Source organism: Emydura macquarii, unplaced genomic scaffold (assembly GCF_026122565.2).
Source record: "Emydura macquarii macquarii isolate MOO-44397 ecotype Brisbane River unplaced genomic scaffold, CSIRO-AGI_Emac_v2 contig_705, whole genome shotgun sequence".
NCBI lineage: Eukaryota > Metazoa > Chordata > Testudines > Chelidae > Emydura > Emydura macquarii.
This window is the reverse complement of record NW_027130842.1, coordinates 16,378,768-16,394,105: the sequence shown is the minus strand read 5'-3', so window position 1 is coordinate 16,394,105 and position 15,338 is coordinate 16,378,768. Positions and strand designations below refer to the sequence as shown.

The following is a 15,338-nucleotide window of genomic DNA, read 5'->3' as shown; positions in this document are numbered from 1 at the left end:
AATCTGTGATAGAACATCCACCAGTTTGGGGTGAGAGTGCCCTATTTCCCAGCAGTTTGTCCTGAATTTCACATCTTCAGCTGTGACCCACTCAGGCACAATAACAGTTACCCTATAATTTTGTGATGGCAGATGTTTTTACATCCACACATTTCTTCTGTAATGTAACACGAAACTATTAGTCATGAAAGAAATGATACAGTGGATTGTCAGCTAGGTCAGTGACCATGTTACAAATTAGTATTAGATCAGACTGCTACTGTAAATATCTCAACTTAAACAAAAACATTGTAAAATATGTTCTGATTTGCATTCTCATTTCCAATCCTAACATAAACAACATGCTATGTCTTTGAAACTCTAATACTCAGTCAATGAAAATAGACGAAAATGTTATGTATATTGAGATTTTTAAAATTAAAAGGTCCCAAAAATAATACAACATTTTGACAGCAAAACGTTGTGTAATAAAACACGTTAGATATAATATTTCTTAAGATGGAAGAACAGTGCAAATGAAGATATAAAATACCTTGGTAACCACTGGTGCTGAAAACCAGTGCCAGGCTCTGCAAGGCTTTTCCTATTTTCTGATATTCCTTGGGTAATGCTGAAGAAAAGAAAGTAAAGATGTAAATACTGTTTTACACTTCCACTGAACAGCATTTCTGGTACCAAACAGCTATTCAATATAAATCATTAATTTTTGTGAAAAAAATGTTCTAGAAGTCACTATAGATCATATATATGTATTACCTTTTATGAATATTTTTGTAACTGCAACCATTTTAAATAAAAAGATTAAAATATTGTGTCTTAAATTTAGTCCTTCTATAGGTTAGCTCAAAGAGATGCAAGAGAATCCGTAAAAAGTGTATCACTGCATGTCTATACCTGAATAAAGCGGCCATTCCAAAATCATGCAAATAAAAACCTTCGAACCACAATATCACTTATTTTAAAATATAACTATGTATGAGTACATATTTTAAAAATCCACACACCAAATGAGGATCCATCTCTGTGTATAGAATCTGTCTGTCTCTCTGTATATAACAAACAGGCGTATCTTTTGTGTATCAATATCACATACAGAGATATACATATCTCACACCCTCCACCCCTCCAGATCACAAAAAAAAACTTGATGTCCCTTCCCACCTGCCACTTCAGTAGAGGGATGTATGTTTTTCTAAGAAATGTTTGCCATTGCACCTTGAGAAAAGAACTGAAAAGGTCACCATAGAGGTCCATACTTGCTTATCAAAAGCAACAAATGTGTTTAAAAAGCTTGATTCAGGTGAAATGTCCCCACAATGGAAGCTTAAAAGCATTCCTTCATTTCCTCTGTGAAGAAACCAGAATATTTTGTGTTTAAATGAACCCCAAAACTGGGCAGAGTGTCACCTTATTCCTAATTCATATTCATGCAACCTATAGAAATGCATCCCAGGAGTACAGTGAGATTTTTTTCATAAGTGAGCCACAGCTCCCTTTTAAAAATAAATTGGTGTCAGTGATATATCCTTGACCTGGAGTTAGTAACATGAAGGCACTAGATGTTTAGGATAACCTTTTGTACTAAGAAATTGTGTTAGCTGCAGGGTTGTAGGTCTTCATAACATTTCTTAATAAAAAGGAAGCTCTTAAAAAGGGCCATTAAGGTCTCCAAATTTATAACTTAAAGTCAGAACTAATAAAATTGTATAAAATTATAAGGCTAACCATGTGTGCTTGTATGTGGATTATACAATTTGGTGTTTTATTATGTCTGCAAAGATATGCATGCACAAATTATTTCTCCACAATGAGATTAGAAAAGATGTGGTTTATGGTTGAAATTTTAAATGATAAACATCATGCATAATTCATATACTATAGACCCCTACGCCTGAAATAATCTCTGAAATGGAAGTAATTTTTTTCCTTGTCTGAATTGTCCATTATAGAAAAAGAGAAGTTGAGATATGTTTGCTTTTAATTATCTGTATTTGGGAAAATGTATTGTGTGGACAGAAGAGGGACTAAGTGGTTTTTCAATTGCCATGACATTTTAGTATACAGACCAAGGTACTGCCTTTTGTCACCATACAATGGCATCCTTAGAATACCTTTTTGGTAGAATTCTTGCTAAGAATTATTTAATGCATCACGTTTTCATTTTTATTTTTTGTGACTAGCATTTCCTATGTGTTGTGTACCTTTCAGAGTACTATGCCTCTGTTATGCCCCATTAATTCAGCACTTTTTCCTCGACTTTCTCCAGAGTGTTAGGGCACTGCCATTCAGTTTTGAGACATCTGTTTGAATTCATGACCAAGTGGCCATTTTGGCAGAGAAAATTTCTTGTTTCTTCTTTCACTTGTATTTCCAATATTTCCTTCTACCACCATGTATCATTTAAAATATATTATGAAAGTGAATATGCTCTAAAGGGATACCCAAGATCTTTTGGGTAAACTCAGGTTCAGATAATCAGGGATCCCTGAAACTCCAACTCCTGTGGTACTCCAACCCTGAAAGAATAGATCTGCACTGCGCTCAAGCAAAAAAGGGAAAACGATGGGGACTGCTAAGACAACAAAGAGCAGGGCATGGAGACAGAACCAGAAACTTCAATCCCATGCCTTTTCTCCTCCTCCAGATGAGAAACTGAAAGAGGAGAGAAAAAGAGAGGCAAAGGATGTGTTTTAATCCATGCAGTTCCTGAATTCTACAGATATTAAGTTTCTTCTTCAGTATAACTGTTGGGGATATAATGGACATTTGGTTAACTGGCATTTCACTACAATGGTAAAATATTAATTATATTCCACTACCGTTGTGATAACTATTGTTCATAAATATTAAAACATTTTCTCAGCTGGCCTCTTATTAGTTCATTATTGTATTGTATTGCAGTAGCAATAACCAGGACCCCATTGTGCTAGGTGCTGTACAAACAGAACAAAAAGATGGTCCTCCACTCCATATTTTTGTAGGAAATGGAATGCAGATTACTTGCCTTTGGGAAAACTACTGGTATAATAAGATTAACTGTAGTAATAATCATTTTGAAGTTTTAAAATAGTGATTATTCCCAGATAAAAATCTATGTTACAATGTAGTTATGGTTGCCAGTATATATCAATAATTTAGGGTAAAATACAATACAGAGATGTTGCAATTATCCCAAAACCAAGTGTTATGAACTCCGGAAATTTAGTTAAGGTGTAGTAATATTGGGGAAGGGGAAGGAGAGAAAAAGGAAAAAAGCTTTAAAGTGTCTTTAAGGTGATATCTTTATGTTTTTTAGCTTTGTATGCCTTACTAGTAATTTTCAGTGTATGGTTTCATCATAACCGAAGATGTTCTTGAATTCAGTAGATTTAAGTACACTTCAAATTGAAATAATAATAAATATGCAAAAATATCTAAACAGCAATAAAAGAGCAAGGCAGAGAGGACTTAAACTAGTGAAGTTTCCAAGTGACACTTACGTCCAGTACAACGCTTCCAGTGTTCTTGTCCCACTGTCAGCAACTCTTTAACTCCATCATCCATGGATTTCGTGAATCTGCCAACTGCATCACATTTCTGTTCTCTGTGAGATAAGAGCAATCCAATTATGGACAGATAGAGTGTTGTTCCAATTTGCTACTGTTGGCATTTAAACTGACGCAATGGACTTTTGAGCAAATACTTAACTATTAATAATAATTTTTACAATGCCCAAGAGTGTTATGCATTTCACAGAACTAGTAAAAGACTGGGTTGAAATCCTGGCCCCACTAAAGTCAGTGGCAGTTTTGCCACTGACTTCAGGGGGGCCAGATTTCACTCCAGAGTCCTTTGCCTTGTGCTTTTTATTGTTTCGTTATACTTTCCATCCTTTAACAAAAGTCTGCAACTGGATTATCATTGTTGCTCTGGTTCCTTATCTTGGATAACAAAAGGTTTACATAGCTAATCCATAACATTATCCTCTATGGCAGTCTCACATATAAAGGATATACTATCACTGCTGTTGTGTATTTTAAATTTTGTGAAGAAAATGCTCCCCTAGAGCACTAGCTACACATTATTTAAAAATTTAAGTGTGAAGAAATAAATATTAAAATGACAAGAGAAATCTGAGTTCTTAAAATGATGGTGTATACAAAAAGAGCAGCTATATCCTGCACTCACACGAACCAGTGTACAAAGGGTGACTCGATATGAAAATTAATGTCAAAACTAGACTCTCTTTAGGGAGAATATAAATATAGTTTCATCTAATATGCAATCTTTAACCTGAAGATAGCTAAACTATTTATTTTTTCTAAGTGTATATACATTATGATATTGCTATTCATTCAGTCACATCAGTTCACGCACAAACATTTGGTATCTTCACAGACGTACAGATATTATGGAAATCAGTGCAAACACCCATGTTCTACTGTAGCTAGTGGGATGTGGCAAGCAAACCACGCATCTCTCCTCATGCTTCTTTCTAAGACAAGAATATGGGAATTAAAGGAAGGCCCTGCAAAGCAAATCCAATTTATCACCTTAATGAGCCCAAAGGATTAGCTAAGAGAAGTAAGTGTATATGTATATATTCCTTAACACTTTTATAAAGCTTGCCTGATTTTTTATATGACCTTTTAAAAAAGGTTTTAAAAAGTTTGATATTTTAAGTCACTCTTCCCTCATTTGTACTAGGTTTGTGCGGGTCCCTCCCATCAGAATGCTTTACTGAATGAATTAAACATGATCTTTTGAATTTTATGCACAAGATTATCGGTCTTGCTTGACAGGACTGTCCACCTCAGATTAAATTTTTTTTTTTTAATACCTGTAGTTGCGTTGGAATGATTCAGAACTGACAAAGTGAAGAACAAAATATATCATGTAACTACACTGCTGGCAGGATTCAGCACCACTATTCTGTCCATGCCCATTAATTCTGATTCAAGTTCGTTGCAAAGAGAAAGCCTTTTAGAGTCTGCATTCACTCTGGCCTTTGATCTTGTGTGTGCAGGTCTCTGTGCAATATCCTTTTATTGTGTCAGAGTTCTAACAGATTTGGAGAGGTCTCCACCAAATTTCAATTAAGATACTTTATGAGAAAGCTATCATTTTTCAGTTTCACCTCAATGACCTACTGCTAGAAGTTTTTTGATGCCACCAATATGTATATTCATGCAAGCTTAAATTTTTGTTCTACGGATAGTTCACTAGCTTTCCATCAGGAGATAATATTTTGTAATAAAAGATTGTTGATATGAAATATCAGTGCAAGAGAAGGGAATGTCACCTTACATTTCTATCATGTCCAAGTCAGGAGCTTCTGGTTCCATAGTAGAAAAGATCATAACTCCCACAATCTCATCTTTTTCTGCCTTCCTCTTCCCAGTTTTCCATTCCTTGAGATAAGAACAATGGGACAATGCATACTGTACAATGTGATCATCACTATTTACCCATAATTGAGTAACTGATGTTCAAAGCAATGAATACAACTTCAATGGGAGTTTTGCCAATATCTTCTATAGGGTCAGAATTTCAACTTTTAAAAAAAAAAATGCATTTCATTTTCTATATCATGGCACTGAACTGAAAATGTGAATCATACATTGTGCAATACATAAATATATACAACATTGAAACTACTTTTCATATAACCAAATTACAGAAGAAAAGTGATTATGCGCATATCTAAATTGTCACATTTTAAAAATTATGCCCCACTCTGTTTAGTTATATGTGGTATCTTTGGATTGTCATCATCCAATAGGTTAAAGGATCAAGCAACTTAAATTTTTTACTATCATCTTCCCCAGCTGGTCATATTTGTTTAATTAAAAACAACAATGGCAGGAGAAGGAAATATAGCAACTGCCACATTAAATTCTTAGTGGAATTTTTTTTTTAAATCCTAGATAAGTTACAGCATCAGTTCTCCCTATTTCAAGTCACCAGTCATGAGATTGCCAAGAGCCAGCCATTCAGTTTTTAGCATCAGAAACTGCTGACAAGCTAGGACGACAGTTGCATGACCCTATCTTAGCTAGCTGAACAATGTGGATAAACATGCACTCTACACATTTTGCCTTTATTGCTCATGAATACTTCAAACAAAATATTCTCCTTTAAAAATAGAATGCCAGTTATGCAGGCCTAGCAGTCAACATATAGCCATATAGATACTAGTGCTGGAGCTTTGCAATTAGCTCCAGAGAAAATTAAACAAAATGAGGAGGAACAAGAAAACTGAAGAAGCAAGCTTATGGTCTAGGTATACTTTCTAAGTATATTTGGTCCCACCTCAGTGCAAGGGGCGGGACTAGATGACCTCTCAAGCTCCCTTTTAGCCCTACATTTCTAGGATTCTATCATCAGGCAAACCTGTGGCATGATCTTGTTATCATCAACTTCAATAAGGGCAAAGGGCAGGATCAACCCCTTTTTCTATCTTTTTTAATGCAGTACTAGGACCATGCGCCTCTAAGTTCTTCTGCAAAATGAATGGTTTCTGGAAGCAGAACAGTACAGATCAATAGGACTGCAGACTGACTAACAAGTTAACCAACAATAAATGAGGTCAGCAGAGTCTGACCAACAGCCACAGAAATCTTTGGAAGCACACTAGATTTATTCTGTTAAAGAAAGCAAACACACCCTTTGGTTGTCTATTTTTCACCCACTATTATATAATTGCTATTAGAATTTCTCTCATTCTATTTTCTCTTATTCCATCCAGAAATATAACAAACTAGAGATACAATGTGTGAGAGAAGTGAATGGAGAGAGGGAATTAGAAATTGTTGTTCTGCTAATTCTGAACAAATGTACCTTACAATACGAATCTATTCGGACAAATGGCAATAAAATTTCATTAGGCAAACCTATTCCTCTTAAGTGAATCAAGTCTACCAAATACATGGCAATTTATAGCTCTTGTCTATTGCCCACTGGAGGAGCAGACAGAAATAAAAACATTTATTATCTATAGGATACAAAATGTAATACCAGTCTCCTGTGCAAAATGAGCTCATCAGTCTAAATCCCTTTCTTGTAATCTCTCTTTTCTGACTGTAACAAGGCTGAATTTTTTCCTACCTTCTCATCCCGGAAATTGAGGAACTGCTGAAAAACTTCACTTTCTGAAACAACCGGATGACGACACATCCTGGTCATCCAACCCTGCAGCCTCTCCATGCGCATTTTGATAAATTCTTCTTCAAAGCGCCCTGCAATATACTGAGTAATAACTATATATTTCTGCTTTAGCAGCATCCCACATGTATCTTTAAAATAAAAACAGGCTCTTTTCAACTAAATTTGGTGGATTATGAAATGGCTACTTTCTGTAGCTTGGAAAATTAGAAGAACCTATGAGTAAGAGATGTTAGTTGTTGGTAAGTAGGATTGTTATTTTTAAATAATGGCCAGGTAACATTTTAGAGAGTTCCCCTTTTTTGTCTGATTCTGGGAAAAAAAAAAAAAAAAAAAAAAAAGGATAATGGCATGTCATTTCTCTGTTTCCAGCGAGTGTAGTTAATTAGTTGACCCAAGACAATTTACAGGCATGCTCATATTGCATGATTTGATTTGATTAACGCAATCTATTCAGTTCTTTAAATCAAGAACATAACAGGAGCAGATACCAATTTTTAAAGAAAGTGTAAAAACAAAATGGAGTGCCATTTATTTGGCAAATATGGTAATATGTCCTGTTATAATGCTTCTGAATCTGTTAAGTTCATATATGAAGGCAGATACACAAAAACCCACCATCACCACCAAATAAATACCTTTCCACTTCTTCAAAATTTCTATGTATACATATCGTATTCATCAACATGAGTTTGGGGATTATGGGGTTTTTTTTGTTTGTTTGTTTGTTTTTGTTTTTGTTTAAAAACACGTAAACTGGAAAAGATGAAGCTAAAGGAATACCAAAGTTTGGCATTTATGAAGTGCAGAGCTTTTTCTAACTACAGAGATTTAGCATATATCACTGAAACTCTATTGCATTTTAAAAGTAGGTAACTGATTAAATGCAATTTATAATTTCCACCATTGTGTATTGATAATTACCTTGGTTTTGTTACAATTAAAAAGACAATATCATTTTATAGTTAAAATTGGGGTGGGGGGATCTCTCATTCATTTGATGAGTCCAACATACTACACTATGAATAATGTATGTTTGAAAGGGATAAGGCATCGTTACAGTACACTAACTGCTCTGATCCTACATAGTGATGTAGATGACAGTCCTTAAAGGAGCGAATTTTTTTTTTTTTAAATATAAACATGACATAGTTGCTATGGCAGCAGCTTAAAAAACTCACAGAAAACTAAAGCAGTGAGATACAAACAAGGAAAAGGGTTGGCAATACTAACTGATAGATATGTACACAAATATTGAAAACAATAGGAAACTACATCCATACTTAATGATGTCTAGTCTATTAACAAAATAATTTAAGACTGAAAGAAACGACAACATGTTCCATAACTATAATTTGCTTCATCATCCAGCTGCACTAAAGCTTCAGTAGTATCTGAATCAGTGTAAGGAGACATGAATGATAACATATTTGGAACCTTTGCAAATCATATCTATGTATCCAAAGCAGCCAGCAAAAACATGATTCTTGTTACAGTTCTTGTCTAAAGAAAGTAATAGCTGGCACAGTAGCAGGCTTTCCACAAACTAGTGTCTAGAATAGCTTTTTTTCTGTCCAGCCGTCCTCTGAAAGAAACATGAGCATGCTGAAAGATATCGACCATTTAAAAAAAAAAAAAAAGTTTTATTTAACCTACTCACTGAAGGCAATAAGTACCCTTTCTTGGCACAAATCAACAAAATCACCCTCACTCACAGAATACCAAAGACAAAAGGGTAACTGTGATGCCAGATTCTCTTTTGAGTCTTTTATGATCCAATTACAATGAAAGCTAGAGAGACATCATCAGGTCTTCTGGTTTCTTTTTAGTTCGTGTGCACGTGTTTAAATAAAAATACTGGTGGAATTCTAAGCATGAGGCTAGCTAAGGGAGAACAAAGTCACTTCCTCACTTTTCAATTTCCTTGGCATTTTTCCCAGCATTTGCATCAATGCTCAACTTTCTTCACACACAGAGGGGCTGTTGCATTTTCAGTGGTACAGAGAGAGCCACATGGCTGGCTGCATGCCTGTTTGTGTGCGGTTTTTTGTTTTTTTGTGACTTGTTGCCTTTTTAAAAAAAAAGACTGCATAAATGTCTCACCGAAAAAAAATAAAGAGAGAACGGAACACAATTAAATACAACAGAAATTACGGGTTGTTTCCTTCCAGCATAGGTCTCCAATTCCCATTAAATGTCCAATTCACTACACTCATTTAACAAATACATTACTGTTAATGTGCCATATAACTCTACCAATATGCACAGATTCTGAGATTACACATGACTGTGATGACTGAGCTGCTGCGAGCACTGAGGGCCCAATCCAATATCCATTGAAATCAAGGAAAGGCTCCCAGGAAAGACTCCCACTGACTTCAAATGGTGTGTGTCAACCCCTCGTTGTTTTAGGAGTACTATCAGGGGCAGAGGGTTACGTAAATAAATAAAATAAATCAAAAATAAAAATAAACAAAAAACATTTTGTGTATAACTTTTTTCAGCAAGTGTGAAATCAACTGTCAAGAAAACGGATGTAATGTTTTACTTATAAACAGGAAAGCAACAATGTGCCCTCTGGGAGTCCTTCCTCTCTCCCCCACAACTTTCACTTTTATTATTCTGCTCTTCCAAACTTAAAAAGCGGTTATGTCATGATAATGGTCTCTCTAACCAAATGAAGGGGAAGCTGTCTCAGAGTCAGCCCCAAAACTACCCAAGGGGTTGTTTCAGAATGATGAGACCCAATTCACTATCAAGACTGATCACACTCCCTCTGTAGTGCTTAAGTTTTCCAGCCCAGTGGCAAAAGAATCAAATTTGAGTTTTGAACAGTTAGTGACATATGCCATGAGTCAGACTATCATTAGGCCACCATACCCAAAAGGAGAATTATTCTGAACTCTGAAAATATTACTATGCCACCTTTTCAAAACCATTGAGAAATAAGGAGAAGGTCACTTATGTGAGGCTTTTTCCTTGAGTTCACAGCCGGAATCATTTACCTGTGACTTGCTTGTCTGGAAGAGACGGGATTGGAATGGCAAATCCAAATTTAACCAGGAGACGCTCATATAACCAATCAAAGTGTTTATATCTGTGGTTGACAGATCGATTAGTGTTCTGCAGAACAGGCAAAAGAAAATTCTGACTTATGATGGATCCTTGAAAAAATTAAAGTCAAGTCATCTACAAACTGTTTCTGTGACTAACTAGCTAGAGGAAAGCTTTAGCACAAAGTATCAAAATATTTACTATTTAAAAACAGTGCCTTGAGGCTCCAGGGATGGAAACATTAGGATATTCCTAAAATAATAAAGTTACAAATTGGGAAAAAGTGATAACTTTTCCCTAACCCATCTGTTATTTACCACAGTCCAACCTTTCCAATTCTACACACAGAGTGGAAGTCCTGGGTCATACACACTTACAGTAGATGTTAGTTGATATTCTATGTAGCTCTTCAAGCCATACATTTTGGAGCCCTTTTTGGGATCTGCCACCACACAGTCAAATGTAGAGGTAGGATAAATCCACATAGGGCCATAATCTCCAATCTGCAAGAAATTACAAAAAAATATTAATTTTATAAATGTAAATAGACCATTCTTCACAAGGAAGCAACCAAAATTTATGCTGGACCCTCTAAGCATCCAAGGATTACACTGATACTTGAGGGTGCTCAGCAGCTTGCAGGAGGCACTCAGAGCCATTCGCAGCATGGCCCTTAGTCACATACTGAGTCCACTACCTCTCATTTATAAATCTAATCAGAGGTGCATAATGTAACTGAAATGGCTTTTAGAATTATTGTTCAAAATTTTGAATAGCATGAGCTGTTTTTCTTATAACAAACAATTTACCTGTATTAGAATTGCTGATAATGAACTAAGAGGCTACTACTGGAAGATGCTGCCCTTGATGACTTCTCACCAGAAACTCCCAACTCTCTCCACTGAGTAATTTGCAGGTCTTTTGATTCTCTAAACCCTGATTTAAGAATCCCCACTGTATTTAATGGGACTACTTGCATGAGTGAGGGTTTGCAGACTAGGCTTTATTTTACCTAAATGTTAGGTAAATGTGTCTATCGCACAGCCATGCAGAATAAATACATTGTAAGCAGTATTACAAGAACACTAGAAAAATTAGCACAGTCAAAGAAGGAAGGATTTAAGAGTCTCATCCTGATAAATGCTGCTGAACATCTCAACTCCCATCAAAATCAAAGGAGTTAATCTGGACATTGCAACGAATGAGGACAAACATAGGGATGGCTTTTAAGTGACAGGCTGCAACTTTATTAAATTTAACACAGGGGAGGGGCGTTACCTGTGCTATCACTCATACTCACATACCAGGCATTTTAAGTGGTTCCGACATGGGGGGTTACAGGGCTCCTACCATATAACCCATAACGAAGGGTAGACTCTCCTCAGCCTATCCCCAGCACTCAGCTCGCTCATCAGAATCCTACCCCCCACATCTCAAGGAGGACAGAGGATATTAAAAGTGGGGAGGACCTCAGCCTACAATGTCTCCCCCTATCCCATGGGCACAAGACCCAGCAAAATCCCAGGTCTTTTACTTCTGGGAACTGTTTCTTTTAGCCTTTGAACTGCACTGGAAACTGGTTGCAAACTGCAACCAACTAACATCCCTACCAAGTACTACCATGAATTAACAAATCCTATTCTTATTTAACCTAATTGTGCCTCCAGGATACTGTGGGGAAGGCAAAAACTGCCAACGTCTATGCCATTTTGGCCCCTACGAGAAGAAAAAATTCCTTCCTCATCCCAGAAGAGGCGACTGATTAGACCCGCACCATCCACAAAACACATCTCCAGAGCTACCTGTAAGGGGTCGGGGGATGGGGCTGCTGAAACAACAAGAGGCTCCGCATGACCCAGGCTAGGGATTAACATAATGAATGGGGAGGCTGAGGAACCAATCAGCGCTCTTCCTCCCTCAGATGGACAATGAGTGGCTAAAGACTCTGGAGGAGGAGGGGCCACCTCGCATCCTCCCAGTGGGTGCTCCTCTCCCCAGTCAATTAAGTTTGTCCCAATCACCATCAAGTTTCCCACGGGTTGAAGCAAGTGAGTGACATTTGAGATGCTCGGCACTTGGCAGGATCAGGCCCTAACTGCACGTTCTCCACAAATAAAAAACCACACACAAAAATAGCATCCATGATACTAGAGGCACTAGGTTACCAAACTAAGCTTGTACTTACACCTTTGTACTAATCTCCCTCCAGTGTTATCTTTTAGCATCAACACGTCTTAAAAATAACTTGGATGAGGAAAAAAAACAACTTACAATTATGGGAATTTTCTCTTTGGGCTTTACTAGCTGCTTTGCCAACAGATACTGTTCCATTCCAGGTTTTGCAAATCCAGGGAATCTAATGAAAGAAATAAAGCGACTGAATTCCTTTTTCATAATCCCGTCTTTGGCAGGCTCACAATTTCCTGCCATGTTTTTAAACACTCATTATTCCTGATGGGCTAAAGAGAGGTGATAGCCTAATTGTATTAAATGAAACCTGGCTAATTATTCACTGAAAAAAACAGTAAAGCTTCAGCTACTGAATAATCATCTTTATTCATCAAAGTACAAGATACTAAACTGGTTTCTGATTGGCTGAACTGCACAATAGGTCTGGTACTCAAAGCCAATCAGAAGAAGTATGACAATGGAATAGTTAGCAGCAACTGCCATTCTATTACCTCATCACTCATCAGCTAAAATGATTTGAATTCACATCAGTCATCTGATAAACAGAGAATAAACAACAATTGTAGTTCATAGCCAATGTTACAATTGTTTCTAGTAGTTCTGAACAGGACTTAAGTGTGATAATCACATAGTTTACCCACTAACCAGAATTAATAAGTGATGTTATTGTGTCCCCAAATCAAAATTTACATTAAAAAAAAAACAACCAGAGAAGTCTAATTTCAATGAAGTGACTAGACCAAAAGAAGCTGGCCCTTGAAGTGCTGCCAAGCAGCTGCTGTTTGCATGGAGCAACAATAGGGAGTGAAGTTTGACTTAATTCACAAATTAGTTTGAAATGCTCCTGAATTACAGGTTTTGTTGGTGGTGGTGGCGGCTTTTAAATAGGCTGCAGTATAGAACAGTGAAATCTGCATTAACCAATCACGACATCTCCTGCTTCGAAAAGTCACGGTGTCTGCATCACCTAGTCTTTAGTTTCCCATAAATTCAGGGCTTGTCCTATTATTTACATAGCAGGAATCATTATTCTGTCTCTGTTTTGTATTCCACTGACATTCAATTAGAACTACTTAACAACTTCTCCAAGCCAATGATAGGTATAAGTGAACAACAGGCTTCTATTTATTATTCCGGCGGGGGGGGGGGGGAGGTATACTCTATTTGGCCCTAGATGAGATTTCATTCTGTTTTAAGACTTGGACTAACCTTAAACACGAAAAGTAAATATAGTTATTACAGGAAGTCTAAACCAGGCCTGATTCTCCAATGCACATTCGTGCAAGTAGTCTCATTAAAGTCAGTTAAACCACTTGCTTGAGCAAGGATTATTCACATGAAGAAAGGTTGTAGATTTCAGCTCAGTATTTTCAAAAGGTACAAATCCAAAGAATCAGAATAGTTACTCAACATAAGCTATCCCTCTTGCAGTACAGTGACAAAGGCCCCAATCCTACCAATGTTTATACACGCACATAACTTTATGCTCATGAGCAGTCTCACTGAAGACAATGGGACTTCTCATATGAGGAAAGTTAATTTTGTATTTGCCAGATTGGGGCCTTTGTCATTGATTGCAGAAGTCTTGTGCTCACAACCTGATTTACTTTAAATATCCAGAGCCCTGCAAATCTGTGGATATTTGTGGACCAAAGATGGATGCAGATATAAATTTAGTATCCGTGCGGGACTCTAAAAATAGCCACTCTGGTTATAGCTATAAGGAATAACAGATAAACATGATAAAGAAAAACATGAACAATTCTTAGTCCAAAAAGAGGTATTCATTCAGAATGAAGTGACAAGTGTATGTATGGAATTGTGTATGAAAGCTAAGCACTGCACTTAAGCTATTTAAAAAACAAAAACATCCAAAAAACTTTTTGTTCTAACTTATCTATTATCAACACAAAGAAATCAAGAGCTAGCAAGAGCCAATAATCTGTTCTTTAGGAGTATTGTTTATGGTGTCTGAAGCCTGAAAGCTAGGTAAAGGAAGCTAGTCTTATTTAGATTAAAAACCAAACTAAGAAAAGGAGAGTATCCCAGATGTGCAACGCTCATTGCTAAAGTACATGACCCTTAAAATATGCAGGATAGCAACAGTGGTTCCCAACCTGTGGTCCATGGACCCCTGGTGGTCTGTGAGGCTATTACAGGGGGCCGCGGAAAAAAAAAAAACATCCTCACCGAGGAAATGTACAATTTCAAATAAAAAATAAATTTCATATAGTTTCTAAACTACTGTAATTTATTTTACAACTAATAGCATGTGGTGGTCCGCTAAAGGTTTGGAGGTTGAAAAGGGGTCTGCACACTCAAAAAGGTTGGGAATCGTTGGCATAGACATAAACAAAGACCTGAAAACAGTGCCAGTGCTAGCCCATTGGGTGGCCTAAGTAGGAAAATTTTTGGGGTCCGCCCCCCCACACGACACATACTTTACTTATAATTAATAGGGAGTCCCCTTGAGCTGCTTGGGACCCAAAGCAATTGGTTAGTCTGTTTATGCCTAGCACTGACTCTGCGTGGAAATGACAACGGGTAAATCTGTATTAAAAAAAGTGATGAGAACACTAAATTATATTATAACTTGAATAGTAAATATCTTTAAGCACAAAATATTTTCTATTTTCAATGGATTTTTTTTTGTTAATTACATTATGAAAGATCCTTGGAGAGCTTAAAAACAAACATTAGCTAGTCTGAGCCCTTGATTTTTTTTTTTTTTAAAAAGTATTGATTGCATAGAAATGCAGTGGATTCACACAAGCTGGACTGGAGAACTTTTTTTCCATGCATATCAATGGGTATTAAAAACTATTAAGTAAGTAAGTAGTTTAAATATTTTCCTACATTTTTTAAATTTGATTTTTCTTCTTTGAGAGACAAGAGACAGACTTTTTTTAAAAACAGCACTCAGCCTCTGTATTTATATGGGAGTTATGATA

The 15,338-nt window shown here is 36.5% G+C and overlaps 1 protein-coding gene across 1 annotated transcript in view; it reads right to left on the bottom strand.

Moving 5' to 3' along the window:
- SNX9 (sorting nexin 9) overlaps positions 1-15,338 on the bottom strand; it is a 93,681-nt gene that overhangs the window by 16,277 nt on the left and 62,066 nt on the right. The window contains exons 7-13 of the mRNA XM_067542478.1: positions 12,469-12,553; positions 10,575-10,700; positions 10,149-10,266; positions 7,087-7,217; positions 5,287-5,390; positions 3,480-3,583; positions 533-610 (exon numbers count right to left, since the gene is read on the bottom strand). Coding sequence (XP_067398579.1) covers positions 533-610; positions 3,480-3,583; positions 5,287-5,390; positions 7,087-7,217; positions 10,149-10,266; positions 10,575-10,700; positions 12,469-12,553 — 746 coding nt within the window. The remainder of the gene's footprint in view (positions 1-532; positions 611-3,479; positions 3,584-5,286; positions 5,391-7,086; positions 7,218-10,148; positions 10,267-10,574; positions 10,701-12,468; positions 12,554-15,338) is intronic.